We start from the raw sequence: 23068 nt of genomic DNA on the forward strand, positions 1-23068 counted from the left end.
CACGTGAGTGCACCCAAAATCGGAGCAGACAAGCTTGGAACCAGGTCAGACAGAACCTGGCCCCAAGGGCGGCTGCTCACCATTACCAAACGGAGCCAGCCGCTCATGAGGTGTTGAGCACCCAAGCCGAGGAACCCCTGGGAATTCTGCATGAGGTGATGTCGGTCCAGGGACTTCGGGATTCGGGAGCTACTTTAACCCTGATAGCTCCCCATTTGGTGCCGGATACAGCACCCACTGGCGGATCCGTGGCAGTACGAGGGGCAGGGGGAGCAGTATACCGATTGCCCACTGCTAGAGTGGAGTACAGACCCCCAGTCACCCCAGCAGCTGCCAGTTACCAACCCCCGGCGCACCGCTATACCACACGGCCTCCGGCCACGAACTACCCTCAGAGAGCCCGGTTCAATTCGCGGGGCTACTCACAACCTATTCGGTGCTTTGGATGTAAGCAACTAGGGCACAAAAGACCAGAGTGTCCCCTAAATGCAGCGAATCAAGCACAGTCCTGGAGAAGACCCGCTGGCGGAATCCCACATAATCCTCAGCCTGTGGCCCGCTACGTAGAGGCGCCAGAATGCTGGGGCAGCCTACATGAAGCAGACCCCGTGCAAGCTGCCCACCGGAATAACCGGCAACGGGTTAAAGTGAATGGGAAGGAGGTCAGTTGTCTACGGGATACTGGTGCTACCATGACCTTGCTTCAAGAGAACTTGGTGCCTGAGAAACAGCACACTGGAGACACTGTGGCTGTGAGGGTAGCAGGGGGCACTGTGTTCCGCCTACCTGTTGCCAGGGTACATTTGGATTGGGGAGTGGGCGCTAGACTTGTGAATGTGGGGGTCAAGAAGGACTTACCTGCTGATGTTCTCCTTGGAAATGACTTGGCCCCCCTTGTTTCTGCCTATGCTCCCATGGATCCCGCTAATGTTAACCCTGTGACTACCCAAGCCCAGTCCCTCCGGGAAGAGACGCTTCCATGTTTGGGGTGGGGGCAGTACTGAGCCAAGTTGGAGCAGATGGCGGAGAACACCCCGTAGCTTACTTGAGCCGAAAGTTGTTGCCCCGGACATCCCCAAGCCGATCCGTTGGGATCAGACTGTGTATGCCGGCTTGGTTCTGGGGGAGCATTGTGGCAAACCTAGCCACTTCTGGACTATAACGTAAGAAAGGTTGTCTGTGACAGACCCTTCGGTCAGGACTGAAAGTGTTAACTTTATTTTCTAACCACAAGTGGCTGGCTCCAGCTACAATCTAATGCTTAGCATTCTATTGTTTGATCACCCCCAGAGAGAAACGCCTAAGTGATAAGGAGAGTCAAGAGTGTCCTGTGGTTGAAGTGTTTAAGTAATATAATCCTATTGTATCATGTCAAGGGCGCTTCTCCCTTTTATCTAATGTACAACATTCTTTCCACCCCCATCTGGGGGGGGGGGGGTCAAAAACCTGTATAAATCTGTATGCTGCCTTCAAATAAAGTGTCATTCTGTTTTAAAACCTGAAAACTGGCTGGGTTGTGAATTGCTGATTCCCTATGCAGGACATTGTTCCCTGGTGTTAACCCTTGGTATTCGGTTGGTACCGTTACACCCCCAAAATAAAAAAATGCCCTACCCTATTCTAAATTAAAAAAGTTCAAAGCTCTTTTACCTTACCAGCCCTGAAAAGGGCCATTTGCGGGGCATGCCCCAAATAATTCAGCTCTTTTGCCTGTAAAAAAAAACATACAATACCCTCCCCCCAACATTACAACCCACCACCCACATACCCCTAATCTAACCCAAACCCCCCTTAAATAAACCTAACACTAAGCCCCTGACGATCTTCCTACCTTATCTTCACCATACCAGGTTCACCGATCCGTCCTCTGAAGTCTTCATCCAAGCCCAAGAGGGGGCTGGCGATCCATAATCCGGCTGAAGTCTTCTATCAAGCGGCGGCTGAAGAGGTCCAGAAGAGGCTCCAAAGTCTTCATCCTATCCGGGAAGAAGAGTAGATCCGGACTGGCAACCATCTTGATCCAAGCAGCATCTTCTATCTTCATCCGATGACGAACGGCTCCATCTTGAAGACCTCCGACGCGGATCCATCCTCTTCTTCCGACATCTAAATGAAGAATGAAGGTTCCTTTAATGGACGTCATCCAAGATAGCGTCCCTCGAATTCCGATTGGCTGATAGGATTCTATCAGCCAATCGGAATTAAGGTAGGAAATTTCTGATTGGCTGATGGAATCAGCCAATCAGATTCAAGTTCAATCCGATTGGCTGATCCAATCAGCCAATCAGATTGAGCTCGCATTCTATTGGCTGTTCCGATCAGCCAATAGAATGCGAGCTCAATCTGATTGGCTGATTCCATCAGCCAATCAGAATTTTCCTACCTTAATTCCGATTGGCTGATAGAATCTTATCAGCCAATCGGAATTCGAGGGACGCCATCTTGGATGACGTCCCTTAAAGGAACCTTCATTCTTCATTTGGACGTCGGAAGAAGAGGATGGATCCGCGTTGGAGGTCTTCAAGATGGAGCCGTTTGTCATCGGATGAAGATAGAAGATGCCGCTTGGATCAAGATGGTTGCCGGTCCGGATCTACTCTTCTTCCCAGATAGGATGAAGACTTTGGAGCCTCTTCTGGAACTCTTCAGCCGCCGCTTGATAGAAGACTTCAGCCGGATTATGGATCGCCAGCCCCTCTTGGGCTTGGATGAAGACTTCAGAGGACGGATCGGTGAACCTGGTATGGTGAAGATAAGGTAGGAAGATCTTCAGGGGCTTAGTGTTAGGTTTATTTAAGGGGGGTTTGGGTTAGATTAGGGGTATGTGGGTGGTGGGTTGTAATGTTGGGGGGGGTATTGTATGTTTTTTTTTACAGGCAAAAGAGCTGAATTATTTGGGGCATGTGGCCCTTTTCAGGGCTGGTAAGGTAAAAGAGCTTTGAACTTTTTTAATTTAGAATAGGGTAGGGCATTTTTTTTATTTTGGGGGTCTTTGTTATTTTATTAGGGGGCTTAGAGTAGGTGTAATTAGTTTAAAATTGTTGTAATATTTTTCTAATGTTTGTAAATATTTTTTTATTTTTTGTAACTTAATTCTTTTTTATTTTTTGTACTTTAGTTAGTTTATTTAAATGTATTTATTTGTAGGTATTGTATTTAATTAATTTATTGATAGTGTAGTGTTAGGTTGAATTGTAGGTAATTGTAGGTATTTTATTTAATTTATTTATTGATAGTGTAGTGTTAGGTTTAATTGTAACTTAGGTTAGGATTTATTTTACAGGTAATTTTGTAATTATTTTAACTAGGTAACTATTAAATAGTTATTAACTATGTAATAGCTATTGTACCTGGTTAAAATAAATACAAAGTTGCCTGTAAAATAAATATAAATCCTAAAATAGCTACAATATAATTATAATTTATATTGCAGCTATATTAGGGTTTATTTTACAGGTAAGTATTTAGCTTTAAATAGGAATAATTTATTTAATAAGATTTAATTTATTTTGTTAGATTTAAATTATATTTAACTTAGGGGGGTGTTAGTGTTAGACTTAGCTTTAGGGGTTAATACATTTATTAGAGTAGCGGTGAGCTCCGGTCGGCAGATTAGGGGTTAATAATTGAAGTTAGGTGTCGGCGATGTTAGGGAGGGCAGATTAGGGGTTAATACTATTTATTATAGGGTTATTGAGGCGGGAGTGAGGCGGATTAGGAGTTAATAACTTTATTATAATAGCGGCGCGGTCCGGTCGGCAGATTAGGGGTTAATAAGTGTAGGCAGGTGGAGGCGACGTTGAGGGGGGCAGATTAGGGGTTAATAAATATAATATAGGGGTCGGCGGTGTTAGGGGCAGCAGATTAGGGGTACATAGGGATAATGTATGTGGCGGTGGCGTGCGGACGGCAGATTAGGGGTTAAAAAATTTAATTAGAGTGGCGGCGATGTGGGGGGACCTCGGTTTAGGGGTACATAGGTAGTTTATGGGTGTTAGTGTACTTTAGAGCACAGTAGTTAAGAGCTTTATAAACCAGCGTTAGCCCAGAAAGCTCTTAACTACTGACTTTTTTTTGCGGCTGGAGTTTTGTCGTTAGATTTCTAACGCTCACTTCAGCCACGACTCTAAATACCGGCGTTAGAAAGATCCCATTGAAAAGATAGGATATGCAATTGAAGTAAGGGGATCTGCGGTATGGAAAAGTTGCGGCTGGAAAGTGAGCGTTAGACCCTTTCCTGACTGACTCTAAATACCGGCGGTAGCCTAAAACCAGCGTTATGAGCCTCTAACGCAGGTTTTCACGGCTACCGCCCAACTCTAAATCTAGCCGTGAGTCAGTTACACAAAGTTTTGAATGTGTATCATTAACATAACTTCTGCACAGGTCCCTTAATGTACCTGCAAGGAAGTCCAATAGATTCTTTGGGCCTCAGGGAGCATTTTGATACCAGACACCATATATTGTGCATCCTTTATTGTCCCAGGCCATTATTATTTCTAAAAGTATATTTGCAACACTGTTTATCCTGTGAATGACCCCAGCTCTATGACATACTGTGGTCCATCAAATGTTACAGGTTGTTTATGGCCCTGCCAGTCTGGTATTGGGTTTTGCCAGTATCTTACTTTTAATGATGTGCCTTTTCCTGGTTTCAAAAAGGATCGATGTGTAAACAAAACCCTTGATATCTGTTTTCACCCAGGGGTATTAAAATTAACTCTTCCCCCAAACCCTTGAATTTCCTTGTCTTAGACAGTTCTGATAAGGAGTTGTAAATTGCAGATACCTACAGCAGAAGATAAAAAGCAAGAAAAAGTAATCCGTTCCATCCTAGAATCATGAGGTCTTCATGACATTGGGTAATGGATTTGGCAAAATTTTAATTATTACAAAAGTACTTATTATCAATATTTTAACGTAAATTGATCGAGCAGGTAGCATTTGTATCTGTAGTGTGATGTTGTTTCCTAACATCCAGCTAGATTACAAATTATGCGTTCGTGTTTTAACACTGAAAAAAAGGTAATTTCAGAGTTAAAACAGCACCGCAGCCATTACAAGTCTTGTCGGTATAGCTGTACCGCAAGTTATTTAGCCTGTAATGCAGTGTCAGTCCCGCACACGTAACAATTACGTTTTTTCATGGGACTTCCATAGTGCTGCCATTACGAGTTTTGCGGTGAGGCTAAAAAGCTTGAGTTGTAGCCTATACTGACAAGATCCGTACCGCAATCTAAAAGCAGTAGTTATGAGTTTTACACTACAAATCTGTAACATAAAGCTCATAACTAAACTGCTACAAAGTACACTAAACACCCATAAACTACCTATAACCCCTAATCTGCTGCTCCCGACATTGCCGCCATTAAAATTATTATTAACCCCTATTACGCCACTCCCCGACATCGTCACCACATCATAAACTTATTAACCCCTAAACCGTCACCCTCCCGCATCGCAAATACTATTTAAATATTATTAACCCCTAATCTGCCATCCACCCAAATCGCCCCCGCTATACTAAAGTTATTAAGTTATTAAGCCCTACACCGCCGACACTATAATAAACCTATTAACTCCTAAACCGCAAGCCCCCACAATGAAATATACTAAATTAAACTATTAACCACTAAACCGAAAGCCCCCCACATTGCAATAAACTAATTTAAACTAGTAACCCCTAAACCTAACACCCCCCTAACTTTAGATTAAAATTATATTTCCCCTATCTTAAATTAAATTAAAATTTACCTGTCCAAATTAAAAAAACTAAGTTTAAACTAACAATTAAACTAATGTAATTATTAAACTAAAATTAAACTAACTACAAATTACTAAACTACACATTAAAAAAAATCCTAACACTACTCTAAAAATTACAAAGAATCTAATTACAAAAAATAAAAAAGACTAAGTTACAAAAAATAACAAACACTAAGTTACAAAAAATAACAAACACTAAGTTACAAAAAATAAAAAACGAAATTATCAAAAATAAAAAAGAATTACACCTAATCTAATAGCCCTATCAAAATAAAAAAGCCCACCCAAAATAAAAAAACCTAGCTTACAATAAACTACCAATAGCCCTTAAAAGGGCAGTTTTTAGGGCATTGCCCTGTAAAAAAAAAACCAAAGAGCCCCCCCAACAGTAAAACCCACCACCCAACCAACCCCCCCAAAATAAAAAACCTAACTCTTAAAAAACCTAAGCTAACCATTGCCCTGAAAATGGGTATTTTTTTTTTAGATTAGGGTTTGGGCAGCAAAAGAGCTAAATGCCCTTTTAAGGGCAACGCCCATACAAATGCCCTTTTCAGGGCAATGGGTAGATTAGGTTTTTTTAGATAGTTTTTTTATTTTGTGGGTTTATGGGGGTGGGGGTTTGTAATGTTAATGGGTCTTTGTAAAAAAAATACAGGTAAAAGAGCTGTTTAACTTAGGGCAATGCCCCACAAAAGGCCCTTTTAAGGGCTATTAGTAGTTTATTCTAGATTAGGTTTTTTATTTTGGGGTGTTTTTTTTTTAAATGGGTATTAGAATAGGAATAATTTTTATTATTTTTGTGAATTTGCTTGTTATTTTGTGCAATGTATTATTTTTTTTTCATTTTGGGGTGGGTTTTTATTTTTAGATTAGGGCTTGGGCAGCAAAAGAGCTAAATCCCCTTTTAAGGGCAATGCCCATACAAATGCTGTGTTCAGGGCAATGGGTAGATTAGGTTTTACTTTATTTTTATTTTGTGGGTTTTGGGGGGTGGGGGTTTGTATACTGTTAGGGGGTGTTTGTTTTTTAGCAAAAGAGCTGTTAACTTTAGGGCAATGCCCTACAAAAGGCCCTTTTAAGGGCCATTGGTAGTTTATTATAGATTAGGTTTTTTTTATTTTGGGGTGTTTTTTTTATTTTTTTAAAGGGTATTAGAATAGGATTTTCTTTTATTGTTTTGTAACATTTTGTTTATTTTTTGTAATGGTAGGTTTTAGTGTAAGTCAGCTTAGGTTTTATTTCACGGGTAAGTTTGTATTTATTTTAGCTAGGTAGTTATTAAATAGTTAATAACTATTTACTAACTAGTCTACCTAGTTAAAATAAATACAAACTTACCTGTGAAATAAAATAAAACCTAAGCTAGCTACAATATAACTATTAGTTATATTGTAGCTAGCTTAGGTTTTATTTCACAGGTAAGTATGTATTTAGTTTTAAATAGGTATTATTTAGTTAATAATTGTAACTTTAGTTTAGCTCTATTTTAATTATGTTAAAGTTAAGGGGTGTTAGGTTTAGGGTTATGTTTAGGGTTACGTTAGGGTTAGGTTTAGGGGTTAATATACAGGGAGTGCAAAAATATTAGGCAAGTTGTATTTTTGAGGATTAATTTTATTATTGAACAACAACCATGTTCTCAATGAACCCAAAAACTCATTAATATCAAAGCTGAATAGTTTTGGAAGTAGTTTTTAGTTTGTTTTTAGTTATAGCTATTTTAGGGGGATATCTGTGTGTGCAGGTGACTATTACTGTGCATAATTATTAGGCAACTTAACAAAAAACAAATATATACCCATTTCAATTATTTATTTTTACCAGTGAAACCAATATAACATCTCAACATTCACAAATATACATTTCTGACATTCAAAAACAAAACAAAAACAAATCAGTGACCAATATAGCCACCTTTCTTTGCAAGGACACTCAAAAGCCTGCCATCCATGGATTCTGTCAGTGTTTTGATCTGTTCACCATCAACATTGCATGCAGCATCAACCACAGCCTCCCAGACACTATTCAGAGAGGTGTACTGTTTTCCCTCCTTGTAAATCTCACATTTGATGATGGACCACAGGTTCTCAATGGGGTTCAGATCAGGTGAACAAGGAGGCCATGTCATTAGATTTTCTTCTTTTATACCCTTTCTTGCCAGCCACGTTGTGGAGTACTTGGACGCGTGTGATGGAGCATTGTCCTGCATGAAAATCATGTTTTTCTTGAAGGATGCAGACTTCTTCCTGTACCACTGCTTGAAGAAGGTGTCTTCCAGAAACTGGCAGTAGGACTGGGAGTTGAGCTTGACTCCATCCTCAACCCGAAAAGGCCCCACAAGCTCATCTTTGATGATACCAGCCCAAACCAGTACTCCACCTCCACCTTGCTGGCGTCTGAGTTGGACTGGAGCTCTCTGCCCTTTACCAATCCAGCCACGGGCCCATCCATCTGGCCCATCAAGACTCACTCTCATTTCATCAGTCCATAAAACCTTAGAAAAATCAGTCTTGAGATATTTCTTGGCCCAGTCTTGACGTTTCAGCTTGTGTGTCTTGTTCAGTGGTGGTCGTCTTTCAGCCTTTCTTATCTTGGCCATGTCTCTGAGTATTGCACACCTTGTGCTTTTGGGCACTCAAGTGATGTTGCAGCTCTGAAATATGGCCAAACTGGTGGCAAGTGGCATCTTGGCAGCTGCACGCTTGACTTTTCTCAGTTCATGGGCAGTTATTTTGCGCCTTGGTTTTTCCACACGCTTCTTGCGACCCTGTTGACTATTTTGAATGAAACGCTTGATTGTTCGATGATCACGCTTCAGAAGCTTTGCAATTTTTAAGATATCTCACTATTTTTGACTTTTCTGAGCCTGTCAAGTCCTTCTTTTGACCCATTTTGCCAAAGGAAAGGAAGTTGCCTAATAATTATGCACACCTGATATAGGGTGTTGATGTCATTAGATCACACCCCTTCTCATTACAGAGATGCACATCACCTAATATGCTTAATTGGTAGTAGGCTTTCGAGCCTATACAGCTTGGAGTAAGACAACATGCATAAAGAGGATGATGTGGTCAAAATACTCATTTGCCTAATAATTCTGCACTCCCTGTATAGTTTAATTTAGGTTGTTGCGATGTGAGGGGCTGGCGGTTTAGGCGTTAATAGGTTTATTTAGTGGTAGTGATGTCGGGGAGCGGCGGAATAGGGGTTAATAACTTTAGTATAGTGGCGGCGACGTTGGGGTGCAGCGGAATAGGGGTTAATAACTTTAGTATAGTGGCGGTGATATAGGGGCGGCAGATTAGGGGTTAATAACAATATGTAGGTGCCAGCGATGTCGGGGGCGGCAGATTAGGCTTTAATAACATTATGTAGGTGCCGCTGATGTCGGGGGTAGCAGATTAGGGGTGTTTAGACTCTGGGTTTATGTTAGGGTGTTAGTTTTAAAGTAACTTTTATTTTCCCCATAGACATCAATTGGGCTGCGTTACAGAGCTTTTCATTCTGCGATCGCAGGTGTTAGGCTTTTTTTTAGCCCGCTCTCCCCATTGATGTTTATGCGGAAAGCGTGCACGAGAACGTCAAAACAGCGCTGGGATTGTGTGCAGTATGGAGCTCAACGCAGCCATATCGCATGCACAAGGTGGCTGTTTGAAAACTTGTAATGGCTGCGCTATAGGGGGTTAAATAACGCAACTCGTAATCTAGCTGATCATCAGTTATGACGGGGGTACTGTCAGTGTGTTTTGCATTTGCATAAAAATGTTAAAAACTTTTTAGGGGACCCTGAAAATGTGATGTTTATGGAGAATTTGGATTGTGATTACTAAAACAGGACTGGACTGAGGTGGCGGACAGCAATCATCCCGATCGGAAACGATCTGTATGATTGACACCCCCTGCTAGTGGCCGATCGGGCTGATTGCTGTCTGCCACCTCAGAGTTGGCAGACGAGTTAAGGAGCAACTGTCTTATGACTGCTGCTTCCTAACTTACATTTCCAGCGAGTCGGAAAGTACAGGGGTAAATAGCAGCATCCGCTGCTTGGTAAATCTACCCCAAAGTCTGAACTTTAAATGAGTAGTATTCCACTCCTGTATCATGTGACAGCCATCAGCCAATCACAAATGCATATACGTATATTCTGTGAATTCTTGCACATGCTCAGTAGGAGATGGTGGCTCATAAAGTATAAATATAAAAATACTGTGAACATTGTGTTAATGGAATTGGATAGTTGTTTCAAATTGCTGCTCTATATGATTAATGAAAGTTTAATTTTGACCTGCGTGTAATTTAGCAGGAAAAAACAACAATTTTTCAGGAGCAGTTTCTATACTACAACCCAATTACTATTATTTAGTGACTGCTCACTATGTATCACACAATAATTGCATTTGACCAGTCCCAGGCCCTGATAATCAAAACATCCACAATGTGGCGCTATATTCAAAAGGATCGAGATTGCAAGTGTTTTGTATGGCAATATAATTTACATATTTCAATCAAAACTTAACCCCTTTTGTTACAATACAGTATTGAAACCTGGACATCAATAATACACCTACAGGAGCTGTGGGATTATGGTTATGGTGTACATATGTACAGTGGGGCAAAAAAGTATTTAGTCAGCCACCAATTGTGCAAATTCTCCCACTTAAGAAGATGAGAGAGGCCTGTAATTTTCATCATAGGTATACCTCAACTATGAGAGACAAAATGTGGAAACAAATCCAGACAATCACGTTGTCTGATTTGGAAAGAATGTATTTGCATATTATGGTGGAAAATAAGAATTTGGTCACCTACAAACAAACAATATTTCTGGCTCTCACAGACCTGTATCTTCTTCTTTAAAAGACTCCTCTGTCCTCCACTCATTACCTGTATTAATGGCACCTGTTTGAACTTGTTATCAGTACAAAAGACACCTGTCCACAACCTCAAACAGTCACACTCCAAACTCCAGTATGGTGAAGACCACATTGCTGTCGAAGGACACCAGAAACAGAATTGTAGACCTGCACCAGGCTGGGAAGACTGAATCTGCAATAGGCAAGCAGCTTGGTGTGAAGAAATCAACTGTGGGAGCAATAATTAGAAAATAGAAGACATACAAGACCACTGATAATCTCCCTCGATCTGGGGCTCCATGCAAGATCTCACCCCATGGGGTCAAAATGATCACAAGAACGGTGAGCAAACATCCCAGAACCACACGGGGGGACCTAGTGAATGACCTGCAGAGAGCTGGGACCAACGTAACAAAGGCTACCATCAGTAACACACTACGCCACCAGGGACTCAGATCCTGCAGTGCCAGACGTGTCCCCCTGCTTAAGCCAGTACATGTCCGGGCCCGTCTGAAGTATGCTAGAGAGCATTTGGATGATCCAGAAGCGGATTGGGAGAATGTCATATGGTCAGATGAAACCAAAGTAGAACTGTTTGGTAGAAACACAACTAGTCGTGTTTGGAGGAGAGAGGATGCTGAGTTGCAACCAAAGAACACCATACCTACTGTGAAGCATGGGGGTGGCAATATCATGCTTTGGGGCTGTTTCTCTGCAAAGGGAACAGGATGACTGATCTGTGTACATGAAAGAATGAATGGGGCCATGTATTGTGAGATTTTGAGTGCAAACCTCCTTCCATCAGCAAGGGCATTGAAGATGAAACGTGGCTGTGTCTTTCAGCATGACAATGATGCCAAACACACCGCCCGGGCAACGAAGGAGTGGCTTCGTAAGAAGCATTTCAAGGTCCTGGAGTGGCCTAGCCACAGGGCTGGACTGGGAATAAAAAGCAGCCCTGGAAAAATATGAAGACCAGCCCTATTTTCCGTTGAGTCGATAGAATGCACATGACCCATTTTCCTCATAGGGGATTACTGGTAAACTGCTTCCCCAATATTTTTTAGGACTTAAATTATATTACTTTGTATTAAATACAAATGTCAGATTGATGTTATATAGCAGCCCTACAACCCAATTGCTTCCATTAATCACCCCTTTCAATTATAGCTTTCCAGCCCCAGCTGCTGCAGCCCACCGGGAAATCTCCTGGTATCCTGGTAGGCCAATCCGGCCCTGCCTAGCCAGTCTCCAGATCTTAACCCCATAGAAAATCTTTGGAGGGAGTTGAAAGTCCTGTTGCTCAGCGACAGCCCCAAAACAACACTGCTCTAGAGGAGATCTGCATGCAGAAATGGGCCAACATACCAGCAACAGTGTGTGACAACCTTGTGAAGACTTACAGAAAACGTTTGACCTCTGTCATTGCCAACAAAGGATATATAACAAAGTATTGAGATGAACTTTTGATATTGACCAAATACTTATTTTCCCCCATCATTTGCAAATACATTCTTTCCAAATCAGACAATGTGATTGTCTGGATTAGTTTCCACATTTTGTCTCTCATAGTTGAGGTATACCTATGATAAAAATTACAGGCCTCTCTCATCTTCTTAAGTGGGAGAACTTGCACAATTGGTGGCTGACTAAATACTTTTTTGCCCCACTGTATACAATGTTGTATTTATATGTATTTTATTGTATAATGCTATAATATTTGTTTAAATTAATTGTCCTATTTTTAAAAATCGTTTTATGTGCTTTTTGGCACGGTTTTATCTTCTTTTTTTTTAGGAAGAAGATTTCATGTTTGTGATATTAATATTTCATAGCCGTGACTTTCTAGTTGTATTTCTTTAATTACTATATAAGTTCTCACTGTTATAATATTGTGGGGTATATTTATGAAAGTGTGAGCGGACATAATACGATGTAGCATACACTGTCGGCATTTATCATTGCACCAGCAGTTCTTGTGAACTGCTTGTGCAATGCCACCCCCTGCATATTCGTGGCCAATCCTAGCAGGGGGTGTCAATCAACCCGATCGTATTCGATTGGGTTGATTTCTGTCCGCCATCTCAGAGCAGGCGGACAAGTTATGGAGCAGTGGTCTTTAGACACGGGGCACCAAGCTCCATAAGGAACTTGATAAATCGGCCCCTGTGACTGCACTGTAACAAACATGTTGTTACAGTGCGGTCCCAATATTATAAGTTCTCACTGTTATAACTGAACTAAACCACAGCATTGTAAAATACTTGCTTATATAATAAATGTTTTAAAATCATTTTAAATTGTAATTTTGTTAGCAAAATGTATAACAAAAAGCCCCAAATGTTATCTAACTTGCAGTCTTGACTAAAAGAGACAGCAAACACCTTGACATTTATAAATAAAAAGACATTTATAAATAAAATGTTTATTAATGCAAAATGAAACAACTTTGCAATATATTGTCATGATTTATTTTGTCCCCCTTTCATGTAATTTAGCTCTGAAAATTGAGCAGTTCTTAGCTTGAAATGCACCTTCAAGGTTAGATAGCAGGGGTGTCAATCAGCCCGATCGTATACAATTGGGAGGATTGATGTCTACAGTCTCAGAGCAGGCGGACAAGATATGGAGCAGATATGGAGCAGACTTCATAACTGCTGTTTCCGGCGAGCCTGAAGGTTCGCATGAAAACAGGGGCATCAAGCTCCATTTGGAGCTTGATAATTCGGCCCCTATGACTGTGGCTAGCTTGGTAATCTAAAGACTAAATCCAATATTGGCTCAACAAAAATGTATTGTGATTACCAGGTATTTACTGTCCCTTTAAGGAAAGATATAAGCAAGCTACTAAACCGATCAAGCAATTAGAACGCAGCGTGTAGGAGGCGGCTTTAGGTTCTGACACCAGTTTATCTGAACAATTACAGCTGTCCGCATTAACCATTTCATGGGTTAATTTGTCTATATCGTGTATGCGATCACAAGATTTCAATGATGGAATTGGGTCAGGGGGGTGTCCCAGTGACGCTAGGCACGCAATCCCATTCACAAAGTGACATTGGCTTCAGGACAAACTGTTAGGACGTTCCATGCTGTCCTAACGGTGCTAAAGCCCAGGACGGCATGGAACATCCTAACATTGGCAATATGTTAAATCACAGAAAAATATGTAAACATAATAAAAGTTCAATGCAAAATTATTTTACTATGCAAACTAAGGTTTGAATATCTTATATATGAAACCTTCAGATCATTGAATAGCTCTGTGACATACCTTGTGTTACAGTTGCAGGAGGAATAGGTAAGTTGTCCAGCTTTTCCCAGAGGTACGTGGGTCTAGGTATTCCTTCCTCTGAGCTACAGGTCAGAGTTATGTCACTTCCAATATCCAGAGACCCCTGAATATTGCACAGCGGGTCAGAGGGAGGAACTGAAAGGAAAACAGAAAGTCGCCCCATGTGATTCACACATACGTTTCTTATTGTAACATTTCTCTTTGTATAATGTGACATTTTTACCCAATGATGCTACATATAACTAAAGTGTCACCTGATAACTACACACATTTTAATGCTGAATGCAGTTTATTCAGTCATTGTTATGAGGAACTAATAACGTAATCTCTCTAGTGCTAAAATATGTATTTAATCCACTATTTATACCCCTGTGCAGAAGCACAGCAATCACACCAATGATGTTTTTGTTGTTGTTGTTGTTCATTTCTGTACATCAACACGTTTAAAAGTAGGTAGCTTATATGTTTAAAAGCAAATTATTTACCGCCAAGTTATTTTCATAGCAAGCTACAACAAATACTGTCAAAGCTATTAGTGAAATTAAAGCTTGTATTCGTATGATTCGCTAGTTTGGGAGAACTGAGGGTGCAAAAATGTTCGGTTTTTATATTGTTGCACAGACAAAAAACTATGCACATGGCTTGTAAAAATTAGAACATTGCTTAGTTTCAGTTAAAGTGACATTAAACACTTTGAGATTGTAGTACAAATATGTTTATAAATATCTAACCTCTTCAGTACTGTGAATATTAGAGAAAAACTTGCTCAAAGTACAGGAGAATTTTTAGAATTTTTGCTCTCTCCATTTATTTACCTGTCAAAACTATATATATATTTTACGTAGATAATCCAAGGTATTGATCTAGGCCTATTCATAACACAATTTTGCCACCTAATGCGATCATATAAAAGTTCACTTTTCACTAACTTTGGGTTTCTCACTGAAATTATTTATAGTGCAGTCATAACACAAATAAGTGCAAAAGCTTCTCTGGGATCCCCTTTATTCAGAAATAGCAGACATATATGGCTTTGCCTTTGCTTGTTGGTAATTATAAGGCCTCTATTGCAGCTGTGCACCACACTTCTGAAATTCCTGGCAATGAAGGGGATAGTTAGCTGACAAGGGTAATAGTATTCTAAAGTAAGGATTATACTCCCACCTGACATATCCTACCTCCCTGATCCCTCCCAAACTCCCCCCCCACCACCACCATCTTAGGTACTGGCAGTCTGCCAGTATGCAGTTTAGGGCTTATATTATTATTATTATTTTTCTGCAGTGTAGTGATCCCTCCTCAACTCTCCCACCTCCCTGATCCCTACAAAATAGCTCTCTAACCCTCCCCCTTCACTGGTGGCAGCCATCTTATGTACTGGCAGCTGTCTGCCAGTACCCAGTTTATAGGTATATATTTTTTGTTTCCTGTAGTGCAGGGGTCCCCTCCACCTCCCCCTCCTCCTGATCATTATATAGGGCCAACCTATGATTCCCCACTTTTCTGTAATTTAGTGTCTCATCCCTCCCTCTCCCTTCAAAAAATGTTTCTGTAGTGTAGAGTCCCTCCCCCCACCTTCCCTCCTCCCCCTCTGCCGCTGGGCCACCCTCCCACATCTCCCAACGGAGATTGTTACAGACAGTATCACTGTCGGTAATGATCTGGAAATCTGCTCTCATAAGGTAACGGTGCACTGATTGAAGACAGATGCCTGCAGCCCAGGAACAGCCACTCTTGTTGTCACTAGAGAACCGAGGCTGCATTGGCTGGCTAAAGGTCGTCCGTGGATCTATGCTATGTTGTATAATGGGCTATGTACCGCATGACATAGATCTATGTCTAATTGGCACAAGGAGTTCATTTTTTGTAGTAAAATAACTCTGCAATATATGATTCATTTTTACTTTCACCAAATTTCCTGTGATTTAATCGGGACATTGTAGGCATTCCAACTCCTGTTAAAAGGACACAAAATCAAATTTTTCTTTCATGGTTCAGAGCATACAATTTTAAACAATTTTACAATTTACTTCAATAATCAAATTTGCTTGATTATCTTGGTATCCTTTTATTGAAGGAACAGAAATGCACTACTGGGAACTAGTGAACACATCATGGGAGCCAATGACAAAAGGCATACATGTGCAGCCACCAATCAGCAGCTAGCTCCCAGTAGTGTTTTGCTGCTCCTGAACTTACCCTTTAAACAAAGGATAACAAGAAAATGAAGCAAATTAGATCAAACTGGAAATGCAGACTCCTTTCTATATTACACACAGCCATTGGTTGCACACTCTAGTGACCCTTTTATAACTGTTCCTAATTGGCCTCAGAGAAGAAAGCCTAAGTTACAACATGGCAGCTCCTACATCTTTATGGACACTAAAATTATACACTTATTTTTTCAATATTCTAACAACTAATATAATTGTAAAACAATGAATCTGCATTTTATTCTTAGGCTAACGTATGCTTCAATTATATCATGCTATCTAGCATTTATTTAGTGAATAATGTCCCTTTAAAGACTGAAAAAAATCAGCAGAGCCAAGACAACATTTAAATGTTTGGAAAGGAAATGATAAGTATAAAACCATGTAAATTCATTACTTTATTATTTATATACTACACGTTATTAAATTAAATACAATAGCATCTGACTATCATTCTTACTAATGCGATTATACTGTACCTTATAAATAATTTAATTCCCAAGGGGTTCATGGGTCAACAATGCAGAAGCCACATAATGTCACTGCAACATATCTTACAGACACAATATTCTATATCAGGAAAAATGTCTGCATTTATCTACTCTATATACTATCAGCCAGACAATATATCCAACCAAACAGTATATATACAAAGGTATCAGGTGTGTGCACTACTGGCAAAAGTGTGGAGAAAAGGTTCCAAATTAACAGCCTGATTACAACTGTATTTTGAACTATTTAGTTACATGAGTTTCTGTTCCTGTATTATCTTTGCTCACCTAGAACGGTAAATCCAACAACCCCTATGTTCCTTAGGGCGCGGTCAGGAAGATTATTAACCATGCACTGGTAGGTTCCGGTGTCAGACAGCTGGGTGTTGTTAATATAGATTGAGGCATTGGTGTTCGGCATCGTTTGCATAAATCCAACACGTCCATTGAACTGTGCTGCGTTAGTGAATATCTGCCCCCCTTGATATATGATAACCTAGGGGGAAAAAAACAGTAATTCAATAAGCCATGAAAATGTGTCATCGTTATCCTACAACAATCAATGCAGCTGCATGTAGCGCATAACTTTTCATTTCTTGGTGAAGAGAATAAGTTACACTGTGAAGCACACCGGCATCGCAAAATCACCTTCAGCACCTTATAGAACAAACCAATTAAAAAAAATCAATATGCACAAAAAAGTGTAAACAGGTAAAGAAAATAAAATTAAAATAAAAAATAGGACAACTTTGACTGCCAGACAAGATACTTCACAGAGCCAATAAACTCTTTGAATTTGGCTTCCCCAAATGAAAAATCCCAACCACACGCAAAAAAACACATGCCCTGCTCCTGGATACACCTTTCACTCTATCCAACAACACTTCATACCACAACAAAACAGACAAATTTCCTTTGTGTTGAGGTTGTAATTATAGTTTTTCCATATTGGTTTTGTTCTTGTCTGATACAACAATTGTAATATCCCTCTCCTTAGTGTCATTAATAGCCAGTTAAAGGGCCATTAAAAGTGAAATGTTGGGACCTGATGCAGGGAGACCTGTGGGTTTAGATCTGGCTTCTTGTGGGTGGAGTCACAATGGGCTAGGGAGGAGTTAAGATGGAGTTGCAGTGGAAGAAGCCTGAAGTGTTACTGGGTGCAAAGGGAAACCAGGACACCTAAGAGCTGTGGTAGGGACAGTGGTGGCAGAATTCTTACATTGTAACTATCTTACAAAATGCTGGATGGTTGAGGGTCTGCAGCTGTCACTATTGTGTTCTCTAGAAGATAAATATATTGCATGGATATAACTTTTTCACACCATTTCTAAAATAATAACTGTTTCTTGTGGAAACTGGTTGGTGCTCAACAATTACACAGGAAACTTTTAGAGATCTTGGTATAGTTTTTACATTTTCATGATGGGACTGGGTGATATTGGGCAGGGTCACAAGGGGAAACCAGTGGTCACAAAGGGAAACCAGTGGTCACAAGGGGAAACCAATGGTCACAAGGGGAAACCAGTGGTCACAAGCGGAAACCAGTGGTTACAAGGGGAAACTAGTGGTCACAAGGGGAAACCAGTGGTTACAAGGGGAAACCAATGGTTACAAGGGGAAACCAGTGGTCACAAGGGAAAACCAGTGGTTACAAGGGGAAACCAGTGGTCACAAGGGGAAACCAGTGGTTACAAGGGGAAACCAATGGTCACAAGGGGAAACCAGTGGTCACAAGGGGAAACCAGTGGTCACAAGGGGAAACCAGTGGTTACAAGGGGAAACCAGTGGTCACAAGGGGAAACCAGTGGTTACAAGGGGAAACCAATGGTCACAAGGGAAAACCAGTGGTCACAAGGGGAAACCAGTGGTCACAAGGGGAAACCAGTGGTTACAAGGGGAAACCAGTGGTCACAAGGGGAAACCAGTGGTTACAAGGGGAAACCAATGGTCACAAGGGGAAACCAGTGGTCACAAGGGGAAACCAGTGGTTACAAGGGGAAAACAGTGGTCACAAGGGGAAACCAGTGGTTACAAGGGGAAACCAATGGTCACAAGGGGAAACCAGTGGTCACAAGGGGAAACCAGTGGTCACAAGGGGAAACCAGTGGTTACAAGGGGAAACCAGTGGTCACAAGGGGAAACCAGTGGTCACAAGGGGAAACCAGTGGTCACAAGGGGAAACCAGTGGTCACAAGGGGAAACCAGGAGATAAAAGATAAATGGACTGTAGGACATAGGCTCAATGTGACTAGAAGGTAAATAAATGACACTCTGGTGCCAATTTATTAAAGTGAGAGTGGACATGATGCAATGTAGCGTATCATGTCCGCTGCACATCGATAAATGCCGACAGCATACACTGTTGGCATTTATCATTGCACACGCAGTTCTTGTGAACTGCTTGTGCAATGCTGCCCCCTGCAGATTTGTGGCCAATCGGCCACTAGCAGGGGGTGTCAATCAGGCCAATTGTATAGGATCGGGCAGATTGATGTCCGCCACTTTAGAGCAACTGCTGTTTCCGGCGAACCTGAAAGCTTGCGCGGAAACTGGGGCATCAAGCTCCATTCGTAGCTTGATAAATCGGCCCCATAATCTCAAGTACAGATGGTAAAAAAAACAATGCAACTCTCAGGGGAAACAGGAATGATGAGTTGATTGCTGCAAACCATGACTAATTTTGGGGTAAATTTAATTTTATATAGAGGAAATAGCATAGGAGGAATCTTTGAAGTGAGCTAATGATATCCTTTTGGAAAATAAATTTGTTATTTATTCATATTAAATATTACATCTAGCAGTAGAACTTATGAAGCAATCGTATATGTAGCCATGGTAAATATATACTATTTTTTCCTGTCAATATTCAAAGCCATATACAATAATAATAAAAAGTACTTTTAATAATACAAATTCTAAGCAATTTGTTTTTAAAAATGTGCAGTTCTTCTTTGCTGTACTAAGCACGAGTGGCTAAAACAGATACACGTTACATAAAATACTAAATATAATGGTTTCTAATACACACAGGGGCCCATTTATCAAGCACCGAACGGAGCTTGTGGGCCCGTGTTTCTGGCGAGTCTTCAGACTCGCAGGAAACAGCAGTTATGAAGCGGCGATCTAAAGACCACTGCTCCATAACCCTGTCCGCCTGCTCTGATGAGGCAGATAGGAATCGCCGGAAATCAACCCGATCGAGTACGATCGTGTTGATCGACACCCCCTGCTGGCGGCCCATTGGCCGCGAGTCTGCAGGAGGCGGCGTTGCACCAACAGCTCTTGTGAGCTGCTGGTGCAATGCTGAATACGGAGAGCGTATTGCTCTCCGCATTCAGCGAGGTCTTGCGGATCTGATCCGCACTGTCAGATCACGTCCGCAAGACCTTTGATACATAGGCCCCACAGTATGTGTAACGTATTTCTAAATAATAAAATAAAAAATACCACTGCAATAAAAAAATATTATTTATTTACTTTATTAACAGGTGCTTGCAGTTTATAGGGACATGGAAGTCAAATATAAACTTTCATGATTCATATAGAGAGGCCCATTTATCAAGCTATGTATGGAGCTTGAAGGGCCGTGTTTCTGGTGAGTCTTCAGACTCGTCAGAAACACCAGTTATGAAGCAGCGCTGCTCTGATGAGGCGGACAGGAATCGCCGCAATTCAACCCGATTGAATACGATCGGGTTGATTGACACACCCCTGCTGGCGGCCAATTGGCCGCGAGTCAGTAGAGGGCAGCGTTGCACCAGCAGCTCTTCTGAGCTACTGGTGCAATGCTGAATACGGAGAGGGTATTGCTCTCCGCATTCAGCGAGGTCTTGCAGACCTGATCCGCACTGTCGGATCAGGTCCGCAAGACCTTTCATAAATAGGCCTCAGAGAGTCCCTGGGCTTGTGATATTTTCTAATCTCAGTAGTTCTATTAAGCCCCTGTCTTTTGTTCTTTTTACCCGTTATGAGCTGTTTTACGTGATCCACTGCCCTACAGGCTGGGGATCATTGGTGACCTAGTGGGCCACGTGGTGATGTCACAAAGGGGGCAGAACCAGGAAGCTTAGGAAGTTACAAGAGAGCTGGATGGGGAGATTATTCAAACCTTTAGATCTCAGCTCCCTGAGTAGCTACAAACCTCTGAGACCCCTTATTTGAAAGAGAATTGTCTGCTCTCTCAAAAATATCTGTTATGTCTAGAGACCCCTAATAAAGTTTATTTTCTAGTAGACAAGTCCCTATATTTTGTCTGTATAGTCATGTGAGCACTGCGGTAAAAAAAACTGTGGTAAAAGTATTCACCTTGCAAGAAATAAAGTGCTTTTATTCCTGTACTGCACAATGGGGCCTCTCCTATCTATATTATAACCCCCAAAAGCCTGTATGGGCACCTATTTCACACGTGGCTGCCCTTGATGACAATTTAGTCAGGTGATCACAGTAACAGCACTGGTCACTTGGCCTGTTGCAATATTATTTAATAAAATCTAAGCAGAAATATACATATTTTTTTGCACTTTTTGCCGCAGCTGTTTCACATGCCGTGAAATATAAATATAATAATGGTATATTGTGAATCTGCTGGGCCTGAGGAAAAAAAACCCAATATATAATTTATGTGTGTACATTTGACTTACAATAGGGTTTAAATGTAGAAAGTAAAAAAGTCAAAATTGGCTCAGGTGTGGTGTTTGAATGCTGGTGCACAGAGCAATCACAGCATATGCGCATATGCTACTAAAAAAAAAAATAACTTTTAATAAAAGCATGTTTGCTAATAAAAGTACATTGCAAAAAGTATTCTTTTTAAAACTGAAATTCATGCATTTCATCCCTTTAAATAATGTTTCATTTAGGCTACTCTCTAAACAAAAAGCAGCTATTACAATGGGATTTACAATGACAATTTATATTGTGAAACCAGCGAAAAAAACAAAATGCAAAGTCTATGATATCATCTGCTGTTTAAGTCACTTTCTAGCTGCTGTTGCAAACACTAACATCAGCACAGTATGCAAAGCTTTATATTCAGTATTTTTCTAATGTGTATAACAATTTTATAACAGCAGTGATGTATATAGATATAAATGTGACATCATTTCTCTAATGTGCATAGAACCCCTTTGTATGTTTTGTTAATTCACAACAATATTAGGATAAAGTAACACAATATTTGTGTGTGTACATTTAAATGAAGTGAATCAGTGAAGGGCATTTTTTTATATTTAGCACTTAGGTGGCATTTCACCTGTTCTGGCTGGTTGGCATTGGAGAGAGGAGTCACCGTCCAGATAATGTTGAGATTAGTGAGGGCTGCACTGGTGGTAAAAGTACAGAAAAGTGCAGCTGACTGACCCCTGGCCACCTGGATGTTTTCTTTGTCCATAATGACCTGAAGCGAAGTCACAAAACCTACAAAAAAAGAATGAAACATGAAATGTGCTTTCATTTAACCTCTGAGGATTGTTGTCCGCTCACAGTGTAAGACTTCCTGTACTGGGAATCTGCTCACCTGGCAGTTTTACCACTGGCACAATGTTACATTACACAGCATACAGCACTTATCGAGGAACTAATCGCCTCTCGCCAGTATCAAATTATGTAAAGCTGTCTTATTTCTGGAACAAAACAAGTCTATTGCTCAGGTGGGTGACATCTTTGAGAACTACACAATTATCTAAATAAAAGTTTTAAAAAATCCTCCCAAAAGTTGCAAAGTGCTTCTCTACGCTGTATGTACTGTATATAAAGGGATTTTTTCATACAAATTGACAATACCTATTTAATTATAGTATCTCAGTGTTTGCATTGCTAATCTATAGAATTATGTATTATTCCACTACATAGGTAACATTCCACTCAAAGCTGCAATATATACAGCCTCACAAGCAGAACATGGCCAGAGTTTGGCAGATTGTGTAGCTGATGCTTTGGCCGTGTCCTGTTAAGAACTTGATACACTTGCAGCCTTTACCTATGTCTTTAACCCCTTTGCTAGCAGTTTAAACAAAAAAAATCAAATTATTTAATTTAAAAATCCCCATGTATTATAATTGTGATTGCCTGTAAAAAAAATCAGTAGGTATGTTTTTTATTTTTTATAAATGAGTGTTATCGACACCAGAGCTATCTAGGCTCTGTAATACAAAAGTTGTATGCTCTAATGTAGGGTTCTTCAACTTTGTTTTCCCGAAGACCCAGTGCAATGATACCACATACCTTAGTGACCCTATTTTTATGCTTGGTCTGAACATTTCCTGAACTAATATAAAACAAGATAGCAGCAATTTGTGGCAAAGTGACTTAAATGTGTACGTACGTTATTCCTGATTGTAGTCAAACGTGAAAATGTTGTAAAACACAATTTATGCTTACCTGACAAATTTATTTCTCTTGTGGTGTATCCAGTCCACGGATCATCCATTACTTGTGGGATATTCTCAT

General features: G+C 40.6%; 1 protein-coding gene across 1 annotated transcript in view; it reads right to left on the reverse strand.

Moving 5' to 3' along the window:
- IGSF11 (immunoglobulin superfamily member 11) overlaps positions 1-23068 on the reverse strand; it is a 293205-nt gene that overhangs the window by 23060 nt on the left and 247077 nt on the right. Inside the window, exons 2-4 of the mRNA XM_053705844.1 lie at positions 21873-22036; positions 16910-17117; positions 13897-14052 (exon numbers count right to left, since the gene is read on the reverse strand). Coding sequence (XP_053561819.1) covers positions 13897-14052; positions 16910-17117; positions 21873-22010 — 502 coding nt within the window. The 5' untranslated portion in view covers positions 22011-22036. The remainder of the gene's footprint in view (positions 1-13896; positions 14053-16909; positions 17118-21872; positions 22037-23068) is intronic.

The sequence above is a fragment of the Bombina bombina genome, chromosome 3, assembly GCF_027579735.1.
Source record: "Bombina bombina isolate aBomBom1 chromosome 3, aBomBom1.pri, whole genome shotgun sequence".
Lineage (NCBI taxonomy): Eukaryota > Metazoa > Chordata > Amphibia > Anura > Bombinatoridae > Bombina > Bombina bombina.